Genomic DNA, 17,871 nt, shown 5'->3' with positions numbered 1-17,871 from the left:
AATTGTTCCTTCATTGTTCCAGCAGCAGCAAAATAGGTTTTCGAGACCGGATGCGGATGAACAACTCTCGGTCGTCCCAGGCGATCCGGAACAAGGCGTCTCCACTGCCTCCTGGGACGAGTTTCCGCCAGTCGCCCAGCACGGAGAATGTCCCAGAAGCCACCAGTCCCGGGAAGGTGCAGAAGAGCTGGAGCTTCAATGACCGCACGCGGTTCCGCACCTCCCTACGGCTCAAACCCAGACCTCCTGCAGACGGTGGGAATTAGGACTTAACTCACTCTCACCTGCATGCGGGGTCTGAAATGATTGACACCCCCTTGATAAAGATGAGCAAAAATGACTATACAAAATGACTAACTACTATTGCTCAGAGAAAGAGATTTTGTTTAACAAGCAATACTTTTTTCTCTCAAAAAGGTAAGTTTTCAAAATGTTGATTTTTGTGTCCAATTAACCAGTTCTCTGTGGATTTTGATATGTGCTTGGGGTTAGTATCTTGCTGGAAGATCCACTTGCACAACCACTGGTGTGCATGGCCTAAGAGCTCTGTTTGTATGTCATCTCAACAAATGTAAATGCCTGGAGTTTGCTAAATGACATTGGCACTTGGATTGGAACCAGTGCTTTGGTCAGATGACATGAAAATAAAGCTCTTTGGCGACACAGACCAGTGGTCGGTTTGGCATTGAAATGAGAATGCATGAGCAGAATAGAACCTCATACCTACTGTAAAATATGGTGGTGGATCTTTGTTATGGGGCTATTTTGATTCCACTGGTCCTGGGTCACTTGTTAAGGTCAACGGCGTCATTAACTTTACCCAGTACCTGGATATTTTGCCAGGAGGCTGAAACTTGGCCACAAGTGGGTCTTCCTGCAAGACAATAACCCCAAGCACACATCAAAATTCACAAAGAAATTGGCAACAAAAAAAATCAACATTTTGAAATGGCCATCTCAGTCTCCGGACTTAGACCCCATTGAAAACCTGTGGTTTATATTGAAGAGGGCGGTCCATAAACACAGAGGAAGGATATCAAGGATCTGGAAAGATTCTGTATAGAGGAATGGTCTAAGATCCCTCCCAATGTGTTCTCCAACTCATTAAACATTTGAGAAAAAGGCTCAGTGCCATTATCCTCGCAAGGCATTGAAAGGTATTGAAAGCAAGGGTGTCAATAATTTGACCTCTACCTTTTTGAGAGAAAAAAGTAGTACAACGTGTCTTTCTCAGAGCAATTGTATTAGTATAAAATCATTTCCCCTTTTTTTTATACAATTATTTGTTTCACCTTTATTTAACTAGGCAAGTCAGTTAAGAACAAATTCTTATTTTCAATGACAGCCTAGGAACAGTGGGTTAACTGCCTGTTCAGGGGCAGAACGACAGATATTTATCTTGTCATCTCGGGGATCTGGCAACCTTCCAGTTACTAGTCCAACACTCTAACCACTAGTCGACCTGAATTATTTATTTTAAACTGTCATTTTTGCTAGTCTTTATCAAGGGTTTTCATTATTTCAGATCCCAATGTATATATATATATACAGTACATACTGTAGGCACATACACACAACTACGGTCTCACCTATATACTTGTACCATCTATAAAATGTACTAATTTGTGCACACACACTCTCACCTTGTTGTTGCCCTGTCCCCAGTGGAAGGAGTAGGGGAGGACAGTGTTGAAGACAAACCATATTGTGATGTAGCCATGGAAGAGGTGATCCCAGCAGTGAAGACCTTGATACGGGCTGTCAGGTGAGTCCTACACACCCTCTCACATCACCCGTATCTGTACCCACAGGGTACCTACTGGTTCACACCACCCCTACCTGTACCCATAGGGTACCTACTGGTTCACACCATCCCTACCTGTACCCACAGGGTGCCTACTGGTTCACTCCACCCCTACCTGTACCCACAGGGTACCTACTGGTTCACACCACCCCTACCTGTACCCATATGGTACCTACTGGTTCACACCACCCCTACCTGTACCCACATGGTACTTACTGGTTCACACCACCCCTAGCTGTACCCACAGGGTACCTACTGGTTCACACCCCCCCTACCTGTACCCACAGGGAACCTACTGGTTCACACTACCCCTACCTGTACCCATAGGGTACCTACTGGTCCACACCATCTCTACCTGTACCCACAGGGAACCTACTGGTTCACACCACCCCTACCTGTACCCACAGGGAACCTACTGGTTCACACCACCCCTACCTGTACCCACATAGTACCTACTGGTTCACACCACCCCTACCTGTACCCACAGGGTACCTACTGGTTCACACCACCCCTACCTGTACCCACAGGGAACCTACTGGTTCACACTACCCCTACCTGTACCCACAGGGAACCTACTGGTTCACACCACCCCTACCTGTACCCACATGGTACCTACTGGTTCACACCATCCCTACCTGTACCCACAGGGAACCTACTGGTTCACACCACCCCTACCTGTACCCACATGGTACCTACTGGTCCACAGTACCCCTAGCTGTACCCACATGGTACCTACTGGTCCACAGTACCCCTACCTGTACCCACATGGTACCTACTGGTCCACAGTACCCCTAACTGTGGAACCAGGTCACCTGTCTCCTCTCTGGTCCTCAAGTCGTCACAGAACTTGGGTCAATAGTACTTCCTGTTATGGTGGCTGTAGTAAGATGGATGCCCAGCTCCTCCAGTGGTCTCTGGCTGTTTGCAGTGTAAGCTGACGGTAGCGAAAAGTCCACTTTAGCATGGTAACTGAGCCTTCCTGCCGCAGGCCGGGTTCCCAGATCTGATCAGCAAAATTGTGATGTGTCCACACTTAAAAAGATGTCGCATAAAGCTTACTTCATATTTTTTTTAAATAAATAATAATCTCACTGCATCAGCGATAGCATACACAGACGTTTTGGCTTTGCAGCCTTCAGTGTGCGGGTACAAATATTTTCATTGAGCTGAGAAAAGCACCTTATAGTTGAAGTGTCTTCTTTCAGTCATAAAAGTGAATTGAAATTACTTAGGAACTGTGCACACTTTAGAGAGGTGTGTGGCCACTTGGAAAAACCAGTTAACCCTCTCACTCAAACCCTTGTCATTTGTTTGTCTTATGTTGCCCCTACCCCACATATCCAGGAATAGTCTTGTTACTCAATCCAGAGTATTTTCTTATTTCCTTATCAGTAAACATGGCAAAAGGACAGCAAATGTCAAATGCACATACAATCAACAGTGTGATGTTTGAATTCAGTCTTGTCAGGTGAGCTGTTGTGTCCTGAACTTTGGTCTTTATAATTTCCCCATAATCTATAAACGTTTCTTTTTAATTTGCTACCGTGCTTATGCACATATTTCTTCTGTAAGACACATTTCACTGTAGCCCTATCCATATAGGGCTATTCCCACGAGTGTAAAGGGTTAAAAGCAGCTTATGCTGAAGTGTAGTGTACATACAGTTGAAGTCAGAAGTTTACATACACCTTAGCCAAATACATTTAAACTCAGTTTTTCACAATTCCTGACATTTAATCCTAGTAAATATTCCCTGTTTTAGGTCAGTTAGGATCACCACTTTATTTTAAGAATGTGAAATGTCAGAATAATAGTAGAGAGAATGATTTATTTCAGCTTTTATTTCTTTCATCACATTCCCAGTGGGTCAGAGGTTTACATACACTCAATTAGTATTTGGTAGCATTGGAAGGGTAGCCTTCCACAAGCTTCCCCCAATAAGTTGGGTGAATTTTGGCCCATTCATCCTGAGAGCTGGTATAACTTCTTCCCACACATTTTCTATAGGATTGAGGTCAGGGCTTTGTGATGGCCACTCCAATACATTGACTTTGTTGTCCTTAAGCCATTTTGCCACAACTCTGGATGTATGCTTAGGGTCATTGTCCATTTGGAAGACCCATTTGTGACCAAGCTTTGATGTCTTGAGATGTTGCTTCAATATATCCACATCATTTTCCTCCCCCTCATGATGCCATCTATTTTGTGAAGTGCACCAATCCCTCCTGCAGCAAAGTACCCCCACAACATGATGCTGCCACCCTCGTGCTTCACGGTTGGGACGGTGTTCTTTGGCTTGCAAGTCCCTCCCCCTTTTGGGTCATTATAGCCAAACAGTTCTATTTTTGTTTCATCAGACCAGAGGACATTTCTCCAAAAAGTACGATCTTTGTCCCCATGTGCAGTTGCAAACCTTCGTCTGGCATTTTTATGACGGTTATGGAGCGGTGGCTTCTTCCTTGCTGAGCGGCCTTTCAGGTTATGTCGATATTGGACTCATTTTTTCTGTGGATATAGATTATTTTGTACCTGTTTCCTCCAGCATCTTTACAAGGTCCTTTGCTGTTGTTCTGGGATTTATTTGCACTTTCGTACGTTCAAGTACGTTCATCTCTAGGAGACAGAACATGTTACCTTCCTGAGCGGTATGACGGCTGCGTGGTCCCATGGAGTTGATACTTGCGTACTATTGTTTGTACAGATGAACGTGGTACCTTCAGGCGTTTGGAAATTGCTCCCACGAATGAACCAGGTCTTGGCTGATTTCTTTTGATTTTCCCATGATGTCAAGCAAAGAGTCACTGAGTTTGAAGGTAAGTCTTGAAATACATCCACAGGTACACCTCCAATTGACTCAAATCATGTCAATTAGCCTATCAGAAGCTTCTAAAGCCATGACATAATTTTCTGGAATTTTCCAAGTTGTTTAAAGGCACAGTCAAGTTAGTGTATGTAAACTTCTGACCCACTGGAATTATGATACAGTGAATTATAAGTGAAATAATCTGTCTGTAAACAATTGTTGGAAAATTACTTGTGTCATGCACAAAGTAGATGTCCTAACCGACTTGCCAAAACTATAGTTTGTTAACTAGAAGTTTGTGGAGTGGTTGAAAACAAGTTTTAATGACTCCAACTTAAGTGTATGTAAACTTGTCCAACCAGAGGAAAAAAACTCTAGACCACCTTTACTCTACACACAGAGACTCATACAAAGCTCTCCCTCAACATCCGTTTGGCAAATCTGACCATAATTCTATCTTCCTGATTCTTTCTTATAAGGAAAAACTAAAGCAGGAAGTGACTCGCTCAATACGGAAGTGGTCAGATGACGCGGATGTCAGGAATGTTTTTTTTAGCACAGACGAGAATATGTTCCGGGATTCATCCAATGGCATTGAGGAGTATACCACCTCAGTCACCGGCTTCATCAATAAGTGCACCGACGATGTCGTCCCCACAGTGACCTTACGTACATATTCCAACCAGAAGCCATGGATTTCAGGCAACATCTGCACCGAGCTAAAGGCTAGAGCTGCCGCTTTGAAGGAGCGGGAAACTCATCCAGAAACGCATCCGCTTATAAGATATTCCGCCATGCCCTCAGACGAACCATCAAACAGGCAAAGCGTCAATGCAGGAGTAAGATTGAATCCTGCTACACTAGCTCTGACACTCGTCGGATTTGGCTGGGCTTGCAAACTATTACGGACTACAAAGGGAAACCCAGACACGAGCTGCCCAGTGACGCAGCCTACCAGGCAGGCTAAATGCCTTTTATTCTCGCTTGGAGGCAAGCAACACTGAAGCATGCATAAGAGCACCAGCTGTTCTGGATGACCTTGTGAGCACGCTCTCTGTATCCAATGTGAGCAAGACCTTTAAACAGGTCAACATTCACAAGTCCACGGGGCCAGACAGATTACCAGGATGCGTACTCAGAGCATGCACGGACCAAATGGCAAGTGTCTTCACTGACATCTTCAACCTCTCCCTGACCGAGTCTGTAATACCTACATGTTTCAAGCAGACCACCATAGTCCTTGTGGCCAAGGAAATGAAGGTAACCTCCCTAAATGACTACTGCCCCGTAGCACTCAAGTCAGTAGCCATGAAGTGCTTTGAAAGGCTGGTCATGGCTCACATCAACATCATCATCCCAGAAACCCCAGATCCATTCCAATTTGCATACCGCCCCCACAGATCCACATATGATGCAATCTCAATCGCACTGCACACTGCCCTTTCCCACCTGGACAAAAGGAACACCTATGTGAGAATGCTATTCATTGACTACAGTTCAGCGTTCAACACCATAGTTTCCACAAAGCTCATCACTAAGCTAAGGACCCTGGGACTTAACACCTCCCTCTGCAACTGGATCCTGGACTTCCTGACGGGCTACCCCGAGGTGGTAAGGGTAGGCAACAACACATTTGCCACTCTGATCCTCAACAGTGCTTCGTCCCTCCTGTACTCCCTATTCACCCACGACTGTGTGGCCAAGCATGACTCCAAAACCATCCTTAAGTTTGCTGATGACACAACAGTGGTAGGCCTGATCACCAACAACAATGAGACAGCCTATAGGGAGGAGGTCAGAGACAGGACAACAACCTCTCCCTCAACATGAGCAAGACAAAAGAGCTGATCGTGGACTACAGGAAAAGGAGGGCCAAACACGCCTCCATTCACATCAACAGTGCTGTAGTGGAACAGGTTGATACCTTCAAGTTCTTTGGTGTCCACATCACCAACATACTATCATGGTCTAAACACACCAAGACAGTCGTGAAGAGGTCACGACAACGCCTTTTCCCCCTGAAAAGAAAGATTTGGAATGGGTCCCCAGATCCTCAAAAAGTTCAACAGCTGCACCATCAAGAGCATCCTGATTGGTTGCATCACCACCTGGTATGGCAACTGCTTGGCATCTGACCCTAAGGCGCTACAGAGGGTAGTGCGGTACGGTCCAGTACATCACATCCAGAACCTATATACTAGGCGGTAACAGTGTAAGGCCCATAAAATAGTCAAAGACTCCAGTCACCCAAGCATAGACTATTCTCTCTGCTACCACATGGTCCCAAGTCTAGGTCCAAAAAACTCCTTAATAGGTTCTACCCCCAAGCCATAAGACTGCTGAACAATTGATCAGACCCCCTCTTTGTTTTTACGCTCCTGCTACTTACTCACTTTACCTCTACCTACATGTACAAGTGACCTCAACTAACTGACTCCGTACCTCCTGTATATAGCCTTGTTATTGTTATTTTATTGTGTTACTTTTCATTTTATTTTTACTTTAGTTTATTTAGTAAATATTTTCTAACTGTATTTCTTGAAGTTAATTGTTGGTTAAGGGCTTGTAAGTAAGCATTTTACGGTAAGGTCTACACATGTTGTATTAGGCGCATGTGACAAATACATTTTTTATTTGATTTAATAGTGGATTGGGACTGGATTCAATTGAGGGAGGGCCCTAGTTAGTACCATGCTTGCACATGAAAGCGTAAACATTATTACCTTACAAAGATACCAGCAAAGTAGGACATACTGAACTTTTGTGGCTTTGTGAGTAGTTACTGAATAATATGCTAATAGTTTTTCCCATTGTTACAATTATTTATTTTCACGTAACTGGAAAAATAAAGGAAACATCAACATAGTGTTTTAATAGGGTGTTGGGCTACCACGAGCCTCCAGAACAGCTTCAATGCTCCTTGGCATAGATTCTACAAGTGCCTGGGACTCTATTGGAGGGATGCGACTCCAATCTTCCAGGAGTAATTCCATCATTTGGTGTTTTGTTGATGGCGGTGGAAAATGTTGTCTCAGGCTCCGCTCAAGAATTGGTCCATTGGTATGACAATATAGAACCCCTAGTTTAAATAAACCACATGACACTGGATGTGTCCCAAATGGTACTCTATTCCCTTCCTATATAGTGCACTACTTTATATAGAGCTCCACTTTATAGGGAATATGGTGCTATTTGGAGTGCATCAATTGACTTCTAGCTATGTGTTGTTCTGTACCTCCACACCGGGGCAGGTGTGTGTGACTGGCAGATTCCCCACCTAAGATTGATGTCTTTTGAAAAACAGGTATATTTTAGCTGGGGCTTCACTTTAGGAAGACTAATTCAGTTAATCAGCCTGCCTACCTATCTGTGGAAATGTGGGGAGTTTGGCCGTTTGGGGTATGGGGGGGATGTTTAGAGGGAGAGAGATCTGCATACTTGCTGTAATACTCTCCTCAAACTAATCAAGCTCTGCTAAAGCCACTCATAGTCAACTTTTGTATTTCTGCCCAGTTGGGAACCTTTGACTCTATTGAAGCAATTTCATGCAGTTTTATCCAGAAATCGTTGTAACTCTTTTTCTAGAGAGTTTGGAAAGTCTACCATTTGCCTATCGTTTGCCTAGTGATAGTTCCATTGCTCTGCAAGTTAGAAGTTGTTTTTTAAGCTCATGTACCTTTTAATAAACAATAGTTTCCCTTTTGGTGTTACACCAAAAAGCTTCCTCCTCCATCACACTCACTTCACTACTTATGTCATGTCATGAGTAATGTGCATAAAACCAATTAAAAAATGACAGAATGCTGACTTTGTATATTCAGTGCTGACTTCAAAATCTCAACATTTCGGTACCGATGCGGTCTCCTAAAGTGCTGCTCCATTTCCCCACCAGAGCCTCTGAGCCTGTAGATAATGATATAGTGCCAACTATGCCCCTATGCCAGGTAGCTGTAGGGGGCATACTTCAGGCTGACCATGTATTATTATAACCATAACACGCGATCAAGAGAGACTCAGCACTTTGAAGAACCCCTTTAATTTTTATTTTTTCATTCCTTTCTACTTTTCCTTACCCTTTCTTTAACCCACACCTGAGACCCGCCCTGTCAGAAAAAAATATGCTTCTACCTGCAAAATGAAAAAATACACCCTGCAAAAATCAAGTCATGAAGAATGCATCACTAGTGCTGTGTGAGGAAGGAAGGAAGGAGGAAGGGTGTCGACCACCACGCTTCTTTACTTACGTCCCCCCTCTCCTGAAGAACAGAAGAGGGAGGGAAAGAGAGAGGGAGAGAGAGTGTGTGTTATGATGTCTGCCATCAGAGTTGCAGCACACACCACTAAACTGCCATTGCACATGCAAGCTGTTCAGTCGCCACGTTACACCCTTCCGCCTTCCTGTCTGTGCCACAGCCCTGCTGTGATGCAGTGTGCGTGTGTGTTTCACCAACACACTGATATCAAAGCAGCCTTAGCCCGTCTGTGTGTGAGAGATAGGGTTTCCTCATAAAACAGCCCTCCTCCTCACCCGCCTCGCCCCGCTTCCACTCTCTGCCCACTCCAACTCACGGAGCAATCCATCACGGTGTGGGATGACCGGTTAAGTGCTTCTGTTTTGCGATGCTAACATTTGGCGTTTCCTGTGTTCTGCCGAGCCAGCACCTTAGGATCCGGGTGGGGGAGAGTAGCACAGCCAGCCGATTTTACTCTGTTTCTCCTATAGTGTGACAAGCAGACAAAACTCTGCCCAAAGCAGTACTGTTGTTGGCCTTGACACTATTGTACAGTATGTGCTTGGTCAACACTCTTCAGCCCCAACGTACCCTTTAATTCTCTCTAGGAAAGGGCAACTATTGGTAGAGGGAGGATGTGAATAATATTAGCTTTGTGCACAGCTGTCTCACTGAGAGGAGAGGGGTTAGACTAGACACACACACACAGGGGTCCACCTCGTGTGTGTGTGTGTGTGTGTGTGTGTGTGTGTGTGTGTGTGTGTGTGTGTGTGTGTGTGTGTGTGTGTGTGTGTGTGTGTGTGTGTGTGTGTGTGTGTGTGTGTGTGTGTGTGTGTGTTAGAGAGAGCTAATAGCTGACTTAGCAGAGGGCCAGGGTGTGCAGAAAACCGAGTGTGTCCCTCTCTCCTTACACAGTGCACCGGAACAAGGGTGTCGATTAGAGATATGTATACAGTAAGTATTCTATACATAGCTCTACATGTCTCATTGATAATACAGGAGCAATGTCATTGTCAGATTTCACAACAAAGGGGAATCATTGTGGAACTCTCCAGTGGTTTCCTTTTATGAGGCTATTTCTGAATGATATTGGTAAGGTCACTTTGACTGCAAATCTCACTTAATCACACCAACGTAGTTACACTGATGAAGCTCAGGACTCGTTTCATGGTTAAATGCTTTTGCAGTATTCACTTATTTATTTCAGCAGTGTGAGGCATTTCTACGAATGTTTGTGTGTGCGTGTGTAGGATTCTGAAGTTCCTGGTGGCCAAGAGGAAGTTTAAGGAGACTCTGCGTCCGTACGACGTGAAGGACGTCATAGAGCAGTACTCTGCTGGACACTTGGACATGCTGGGGAGGATCAAGAGTCTACAAACCAGGTACACACACACACACACACACACACACACACACACACACACACACACACACACACACACACACACACACACACACACACAACAGTTGGAAACAGAGTGGATTCATACCCCCACACACTCCATCACCTACAGTGCCTTGCGAAAGTATTCGGCCCCCTTGAACTTTGCGACCTTTTGCCACATTTCAGGCTTCAAACATAAAGATATGAAACTGTATTTTTTTGTGAAGAATCAACAACAAGTGGTACACAATCATGAAGTGGAACGACATTTATTGGATATTTCAAACTTTTTTAACAAATCAAAAACTGAAAAATTGGGCGTGCAAAATTATTCAGCCCCCTTAAGTTAATACTTTGTAGCGCCACCTTTTGCTGCGATTACAGCTGTAAGTCGCTTGGGGTATGTCTCTATCAGTTTTGCACATCGAGAGACTGAATTTTTTTCCCATTCCTCCTTGCAAAACAGCTCGAGCTCAGTGAGGTTGGATGGAGAGCATTTGTGAACAGCAGTTTTCAGTTCTTTCCACAGATTCTCGATTGGATTCAGGTCTGGACTTTGACTTGGCCATTCTAACACCTGGATATGTTTATTTTTGAATAGTTTTATATCTTTATGTTTGAAGCCTGAAATGTGGCAAAAGGTCGCAAAGTTCAAGGGGGCCGAATACTTTCGCAAGGCACTGTATACCACCACAAAAGGAACCATTTTGATAACGTTTGTTGATTGTTGTGTGTTGTCCTGGTCCTCCCCAGAGTGGATCAGATAGTGGGTCGTGGATCGTCCTACCAGCCAGATAATAAGAAGGTGAGGAGTGAGAAGGGAGAGAAGACCCCTCCAGAACTGGACCTTCTGGACGAGCTCAGTATGATGGGACGGGTCATTAAGGTGGAGAAACAGGTACAGAGCTCCAGTATGGTAGATTGATTGCGCACTCTCAAATGTTGTTTTTTGCCATCATTGTAAGCCTGCCACACACACAGTATACAATACATGTATAAATAAATATAAGAAGAAGTGTGAGTTTTTGTCACAACCCAGCTCGTGGAAAGTGACAGACCTCTTATAGGACCAGGGCACAAATAATAATATAATAATAATCAATAATTTTGCTCTTTATTTTACCATCTCACATTTAAAACTTTATTTGTTCATTGAAAATTGTGAATAACTCACCACAGGTTAATGAGAAGGGTGTGCTTGAAAGGATGCACATAACTCTGCAATGTTGTGTTGTATTGGAGAGAGTCTCAGTCTAAAATCATTTTACACACACAGTCTGTGCTTGTATTTAGTTTTCATGCTAGTGAGGGCTGAGAATCCACTCTCACATAGGTACGTGGTTGAAAAGGGCATCAGTGTCTCAACAGCGCAATTTGCCAAGGGAGGATACTCTGAGTAAACTCTGCCCAATCCAGAAAGCTGGCGGTGGCTTCTGATTAACTTCAATTTTCACAGAACCGTTTGTTGCTATCTTGATGCGGCTCTCTTGTTCAGATATCGGTAAGTGGACTGGAGGCAGGGCATGAAAGGGATAACGATCTGTTTCGGGAAAGTTATTATTAGTTATTAGTTATTGCCCACCCAACTCACTCAGGTGCTTCGCTATATCACATTTGACATTGTCCCTAAGCTTGAATTCATTTGCACACAAAAAATCACACAATGATGGAAAGACCTGTGTGTTGTCCTTGCTAATGCAGACAGAGAAGAGCTCCAACTTCTTAATCATAGCCTCAATTTTGTCCCGCACATTGAATGTAGTTGCGGAGAGTCCCTGTAATCCTAGATTCAGATCGTTCAGGCATCACCCAGTAATGTGAGAAACTCGTCATCATGCAAACGGTCAGACAAGTTGTAACGACTGATTTCTTCCTCTTCCTCTGAAGAGGTGTAGCAAGGATCGGACCAAGATGCGGCGTGGTAAGTGTCCATGGTTGTTTATTTAAGAACATAAACTGAACACTATGAATACAAAAACAATAAACGTGAACAAACCGAAACAGTACCGTGTGGCGACAAACACAGACACGGAAACAAACACCCACAAACAAACAGTGAAACCCAGGCTACCTAAGTATGATTCTCAAGCAGAGACAACTAATGACACCTGCCTCTGATTGAGAACCATACTAGGCTGAAACATATAAATCCCAAAAACATAGAAAAACCAACATAGACTGCCCACCCAACTCACGCCCTGACCATACTAAATAAATACAAAACAAAGGAAATAAAGGTCAGAACGTGACACAAGTGAAAATTATGGTCAGTAAATAAAACTTTAAGCTTGTCTCATTTTTTTAAAAATGTGTAAATACTTTGCCCCTTCATAACCAGCGCCCTTCTGTATGTTGTAAAAGCGTTAGATGGTCGCTGCCCATATCATTGCATAGTGCAGAAAATACACAAGAGTTCAGGGGTTGTTCATTTTCACTGTAGTGTCCAAAACGTCTTTCAAGCTGTCAGGCATTCCCTTGGCAGCAAGAGCCTCTCGGTGGATGCTGCAGTGTACCCAAGTGGCGTCGGGAGCAACTGCTTGCATGCACGTTACCACTCCACTATGTCTCCCTGTTATGGCTTTTGCGCCATCAGTAGAGATGCACATCTTGACCACCAAAGTCCATTTGATTTCACAAAGCTGTCCAGTACTTTAAAAATATCCTCTCATGTTGTCCTGGTTTGCAGTGGTTTGCAGAAGAGGATGTCTTCCTTAATTGACCCCCCCATAAACATTAAGGACATATACCAGGAGCTGTGCCAGGCCTGCCACGTCTGACTCATCCAGCTGTAACGCATAGAATTCACTGGCTTGTATACGAAGCAGTAATTGTTTCAAAACATCTCCTGCCATGTCACTGTTGTGTCGTGAAACAGTGTTGTTTGATGAATACATCGTCTGTATAGTTTTTTGGGCCTTTTCCCCCAGCATTGTCCCAGCCATATCCACGGCAGCTGGAAGAATGAAGTCCTCTACAATATTATGGGGCTTACCTGTCCTAGCCACTTGGTAGCTCACCATAGAAAACGCTTCTAGCCCCTTCTTATTAATGGTATCTGTTGCTTTTATACATGCCTTACTACTTGAAAGTCATCTTAATTCTCACTCATAAAACTCCTGTGGCTTATTTTTCAAATTGGCATGTTTTGCTTCTAAATGTCTCCGCAAGAGTGAAGGTTTGATCGAGAAAGTACTTTTGCACATATAACACACTGTGGTTGAGGAAAGACACTACGCCCAATGTAAGTGAACCCCGAATCAATGTAGTTCTCATCATATTTGCGCCACTTCGACCAACGTCCCTGTCTGTTGTTCGGTGCTTTCCCGGGTAAGGGGGCAGTAGCTCTTTGGCTGCATCAGATTCACAACTGTCAGTGTCCATGCTAGCTGGACTAACAACATATGTAGAATTACTGATGTTAGCATTGGATGTGCTGTGGAAGCAGAACAACGTCTGTCATCAACAGGTGTAGTACTGCTGGTAGTAGCAGTACTACCAGTAGAGCTGGTATGTGTCTCTATGGACGCGGGCCTTACTTTTTTTTAACCATTCATCCTTTTTCGAGCAAATGGAATGAGCAGCAGCTACGTTTGGCTACATACGGACCGATAGTGAAATTCCTGCAAGAGAGTAATGGTTAATGTGATTGGATGTAAATTCTTTGACTAGGCTGCCTGTATTTGATATTGTGTTGTTATTTCGCTGAACACTAGATGGTTTAATTTGATTTTTGGCAGGGAAACGAGGTTACTCAGGCGAGAAAAAAACCTCACCCAAATGTATAGCCCCGTTGGAAAAAGTATATGGAATGTTTGAAAATGTGAAGAAATAAAATTAAAAAAAATATATATTTAAACAAAATGTGTTTATTATAATTTTTTAAATGTGAATCACATTTTACTTTGCGTGGCCCCGATGGCATTGCGCTTACCCCCGTTTGAGAATAACTGGTTTAGGTTATTCTTTGGTAATTACTATGTAATAACCTTTTCATTTAATTTGTAAGAAAATACCAGGTAAATGATAGACTGTAAAATAATAATGTCTATTTGACTTTATTATTCCATTGTGTATATTAGTACATAACATTGGGGCCAGTGGCGCAATGTCTGACTACGGATCAGAAGATTCTAGGTTTGACTGCTGGCTCGGCACTGTATTTAGTTGACCAAAATCAAGCTCTGAAAAATATGTAATTTACTCCTGAGGTTGCACCTGTTGCACCCTCGACAACCACTGTGATTATTATAATTTGACCCTGTTGGTCATCTATGAACGTTTGAACATCTTGGCCATGTACTCTTATAATCTCCACTCGGTACAGCCAGAAGAGGACTGGCCCACCCCTCAGAGCCTGGTACCTCTCTAGGTTTCTTCCTAGGTTCCTGCCTTTCTAGGGAGTTTTTCCTAGCCACCGTGCTTCTACACCTGCAATGCTTGCTGTTTGGGGTTTTAGGCTGGGTTTCTGTATAGCATTTTGTGACATCGGCTGATGTAGAAAGAGCTTTATAAATACATTTGATTGATTGATTGAGCATAGCTAGTACTAATAACATAGTTGAACGTTGCATTTTTGTCATATATGTTTATTTTGTGATTTTTGTATAGCGTTTGTATCTTGTTGTTTTGTCGGTGTGTACAGGTGCAGTCGATAGAGAACAAGCTGGACCTCCTTCTTAATTTCTACACCCAGTGTCTGAAGAAAGGCTCATCCAACTTCACCCTGTCCTCCCTGTTGGAACCAGACCTGACATCAGACTACCACAGCCCCACGGACCACCGCGACCTCTTCCCCTCTGCCAACACACTCAACATCTCCCACTCAGAGTCCAGCAATATGGAGTGACTGGTAGTGTACTCACTGACTGGGGCTGGGGCTGGGGCGGGTATGAACTGGGCCCACCACTAGACCCTCACCTCAATGTTTTTAAGCCCTGAGATGTCATGTCACTATACTAGACTGTAGCAGCACTCCTGGAACAAACCTCTATGCCCATATCTATTTGCAGTTGTAACCCTTGACCTTTCTATTGATCACCAAACCAATTAGATTCCTAACTTAGAATCCTCTTTCTAGGAATTCAGACTCCACACTTTAGAACCCACACTTATTAGTTCCTCCCTCCACATATTTAAAATGCTCTGCTTCATATGTTAGAGCCACCAATAGTGGAGAATTCATCATGCTATCCTCTCTCTATTTTAGTGCTGAGCGATTAACCGAAATGTTGGTTATTGTTCACCAACATCGGGTCAGTTATCTGAATTCCATTTCATTCTGTTTGTATCTGTGAGCTCAGATATGAATCATATTCACCGAACTGTGCGATGTAGTAGGGAGTTGGAGTTTCCAACAGGCCAATGGACTCTACAAGGTATCGAAAGCATTCCACAGGGATGATGGCCCATGTTGACTCCAATGCTTCGGTCAATCTGGAGGCGAAAGAACCATACACCTGTTTAGGCGAGGTGCTTGAAAAGAAAAGGAGAGACGCAAACTCTAGGAGCTCAGACGCAATAATGGAATAACCAATAGCCAAGCTGTCTTCATCAGGGTAAAGCTGCAATGCTTCCCACAGTTGTCAAGTTGGCTGGATTTCCTTTGGGTGGTGGACCATTCTTGATACATGTGGGAAACTGTTTAACTCTTGACACACTCAAACCTGTGCGCCTGGCACCTACTACCATACCCTGTTCAAAGGCACTTCAATCTTTTGTCTTGAACATTCACCCTGTGAATGGCACACACACACACAATACATGTTTCAATTGTCTCAAGGCTTAGAAATCCTTCTTTAACCTGTCTCCTCCCCTTCATCTACCCTGATTAAAGTGGATTTAACAGGCAACATCATTAAGGGGTCAAGACTTTCACCTGAATTCACCTGGCCAGTCTACATCATGGAAAGACCAGGTGTTCTCACTTTAAAAAACAACTAAAATAGTGATTTTGTCAGACAGCATAGATGAGGAAGACTTGGAATTAAATAATAGTCGTAAAATTAAACAAATGTAATTTACACAACTGAAATATTTTATTAAGGTCATGTGACTAAATGATGGTTAATTTATTTTTATTTAACTAGGCAAGTCAGATAAGAACAAATTCTTATTTTCAACGACAGCCTAGGAACAGTGGGTTAGTTGCCTTGTTCAGGAGCAGAACGACAGATTTTTACCTTGTCAGCTCGGGGATTCAATCTTGCAACTTTTCAGTTACAAGTCCAATGCTCTAACCACTAGACTACCTGCCGCCCCAGGCTGCAGTAATGGGCTGTCACTACCATCATGGAACTTTTATTACATGTTTTATTCTGTATTGGTATAGCATTCAACCCACATAATGCATAGTGCATTTCATGTTTTAAAAAATTATCGAAATGGAAAACCCTGATTATTTTTTAATAATGGCACTGAAACCGACCGACCTCAAAAAGCACTAATCGCTCAGCACTGCTCTATTTCCATCAACCCTTACCATCCTCACCTCTGTTTTCACCCACACCTTCCTCCCATTATCCCCTTCTCCTCCATGTTCTCTCCATCCTCATCTCTTCATGATAGTCCTAACCAACCTAACCCATCCTCAAGCAAACATAGCCAGTGGACCTGTGGAGTATTTAACATATAGGCACTGGCCACCAGATAGAACATGAACACTGGCCACCAGAGGGAACATGGACACTGGCCACCAGAGAGAACATGGACACTGGCCACCAGAGGGAACATGGACACTGGCCACCAGAGGGAACATGGACACTGGCCACCAGAGGGAACATGGACACTGGCCACCAGAGGGAACATGGACACTGGCCACCAGAGGGTACATGGACACTGGCCACCAGAGGGAACATAGACACTGGCCACCAGAGGGTACATGGACACTGGCCACCAGAGGGTACATGGACACTGGCCACCAGAGGGAACATAGACACTGGCCACCAGAGGGAACATGGACACTGGCCACCAGAGGCAACATAGACACTGGCCACCAGAGGCAACATAGACACTGGCCACCAGAGGCAACATAGACACTGGCCACCAGAGGCAACATAGACACTGGCCACCAGAGGCAACATAGACACTGGCCACCAGAGGCAACATAGACACTGGCCACCAGAGGCAACATGGACACTGGCCACCAGAGGCAACATGGACACTGGCCACCAGAGGCAACATGGACACTGGCCACCAGAGGCAACACGGACACTGGCCACCAGAGGCAACACGGACACTGGCCACCAGAGGGAACACGGACACTGGCCACCAGAGGCAACATAGACACTGGCCACCAGAGGCAACATGGACACTGGCCACCAGAGGCAACATAGACACTGGCCACCAGAGGCAACATAGACACTGGCCACCAGAGGCAACATGGACACTGGCCACCAGATAGAACATGGACACTGGCCACCAGAGGGAACATGGACACTGGCCACCAGAGGGAATATGGACACTGGCCACCAGAGGGTACATGGACACTGGCCACCAGAGGCCACCAGAGGGTACATGGACACTGGCCACCAGAGGGAGCATGGACACTGGCCACCAGAGGGTACATGGACACTGGCCACCAGAAGGAACATAGACACTGGCCACCAGAGGGAGCATAAACACTGGTCACAAGAGGGTACATGGACACTGG

General features: G+C 44.3%; 1 protein-coding gene across 3 annotated transcripts in view; it reads left to right on the top strand.

The window, feature by feature from the left end:
* LOC139373753 (potassium voltage-gated channel subfamily KQT member 4-like) overlaps nt 1-17,376 on the top strand; it is a 127,993-nt gene extending 110,617 nt beyond the window's left edge. For 2 of the 3 annotated variants that reach the window (XM_071114690.1, XM_071114689.1), the window contains 5 exons: nt 26-255; nt 1,666-1,765; nt 10,090-10,221; nt 10,977-11,121; nt 14,866-17,376. In XM_071114690.1, coding sequence (XP_070970791.1) covers nt 26-255; nt 1,666-1,765; nt 10,090-10,221; nt 10,977-11,121; nt 14,866-15,069 — 811 coding nt within the window. In that variant the 3' untranslated portion in view covers nt 15,070-17,376. Of the gene's footprint in view, nt 1-22; nt 256-1,665; nt 1,766-10,089; nt 10,222-10,976; nt 11,122-14,865 lie in introns of all 3 variants that reach the window. The other variant, XM_071114688.1, reaches the window with a different exon arrangement.
* The last annotated feature ends 495 nt before the right edge of the window (nt 17,377-17,871 follow it).

The sequence above is a fragment of the Oncorhynchus clarkii genome, chromosome 18 (assembly GCF_045791955.1).
Source record: "Oncorhynchus clarkii lewisi isolate Uvic-CL-2024 chromosome 18, UVic_Ocla_1.0, whole genome shotgun sequence".
NCBI classification, from domain to species: Eukaryota; Metazoa; Chordata; class Actinopteri; order Salmoniformes; family Salmonidae; genus Oncorhynchus; species Oncorhynchus clarkii.
The sequence above is the reverse complement of the archived record's forward strand: the minus strand, read 5'-3'. Positions and strand labels throughout refer to the sequence as shown.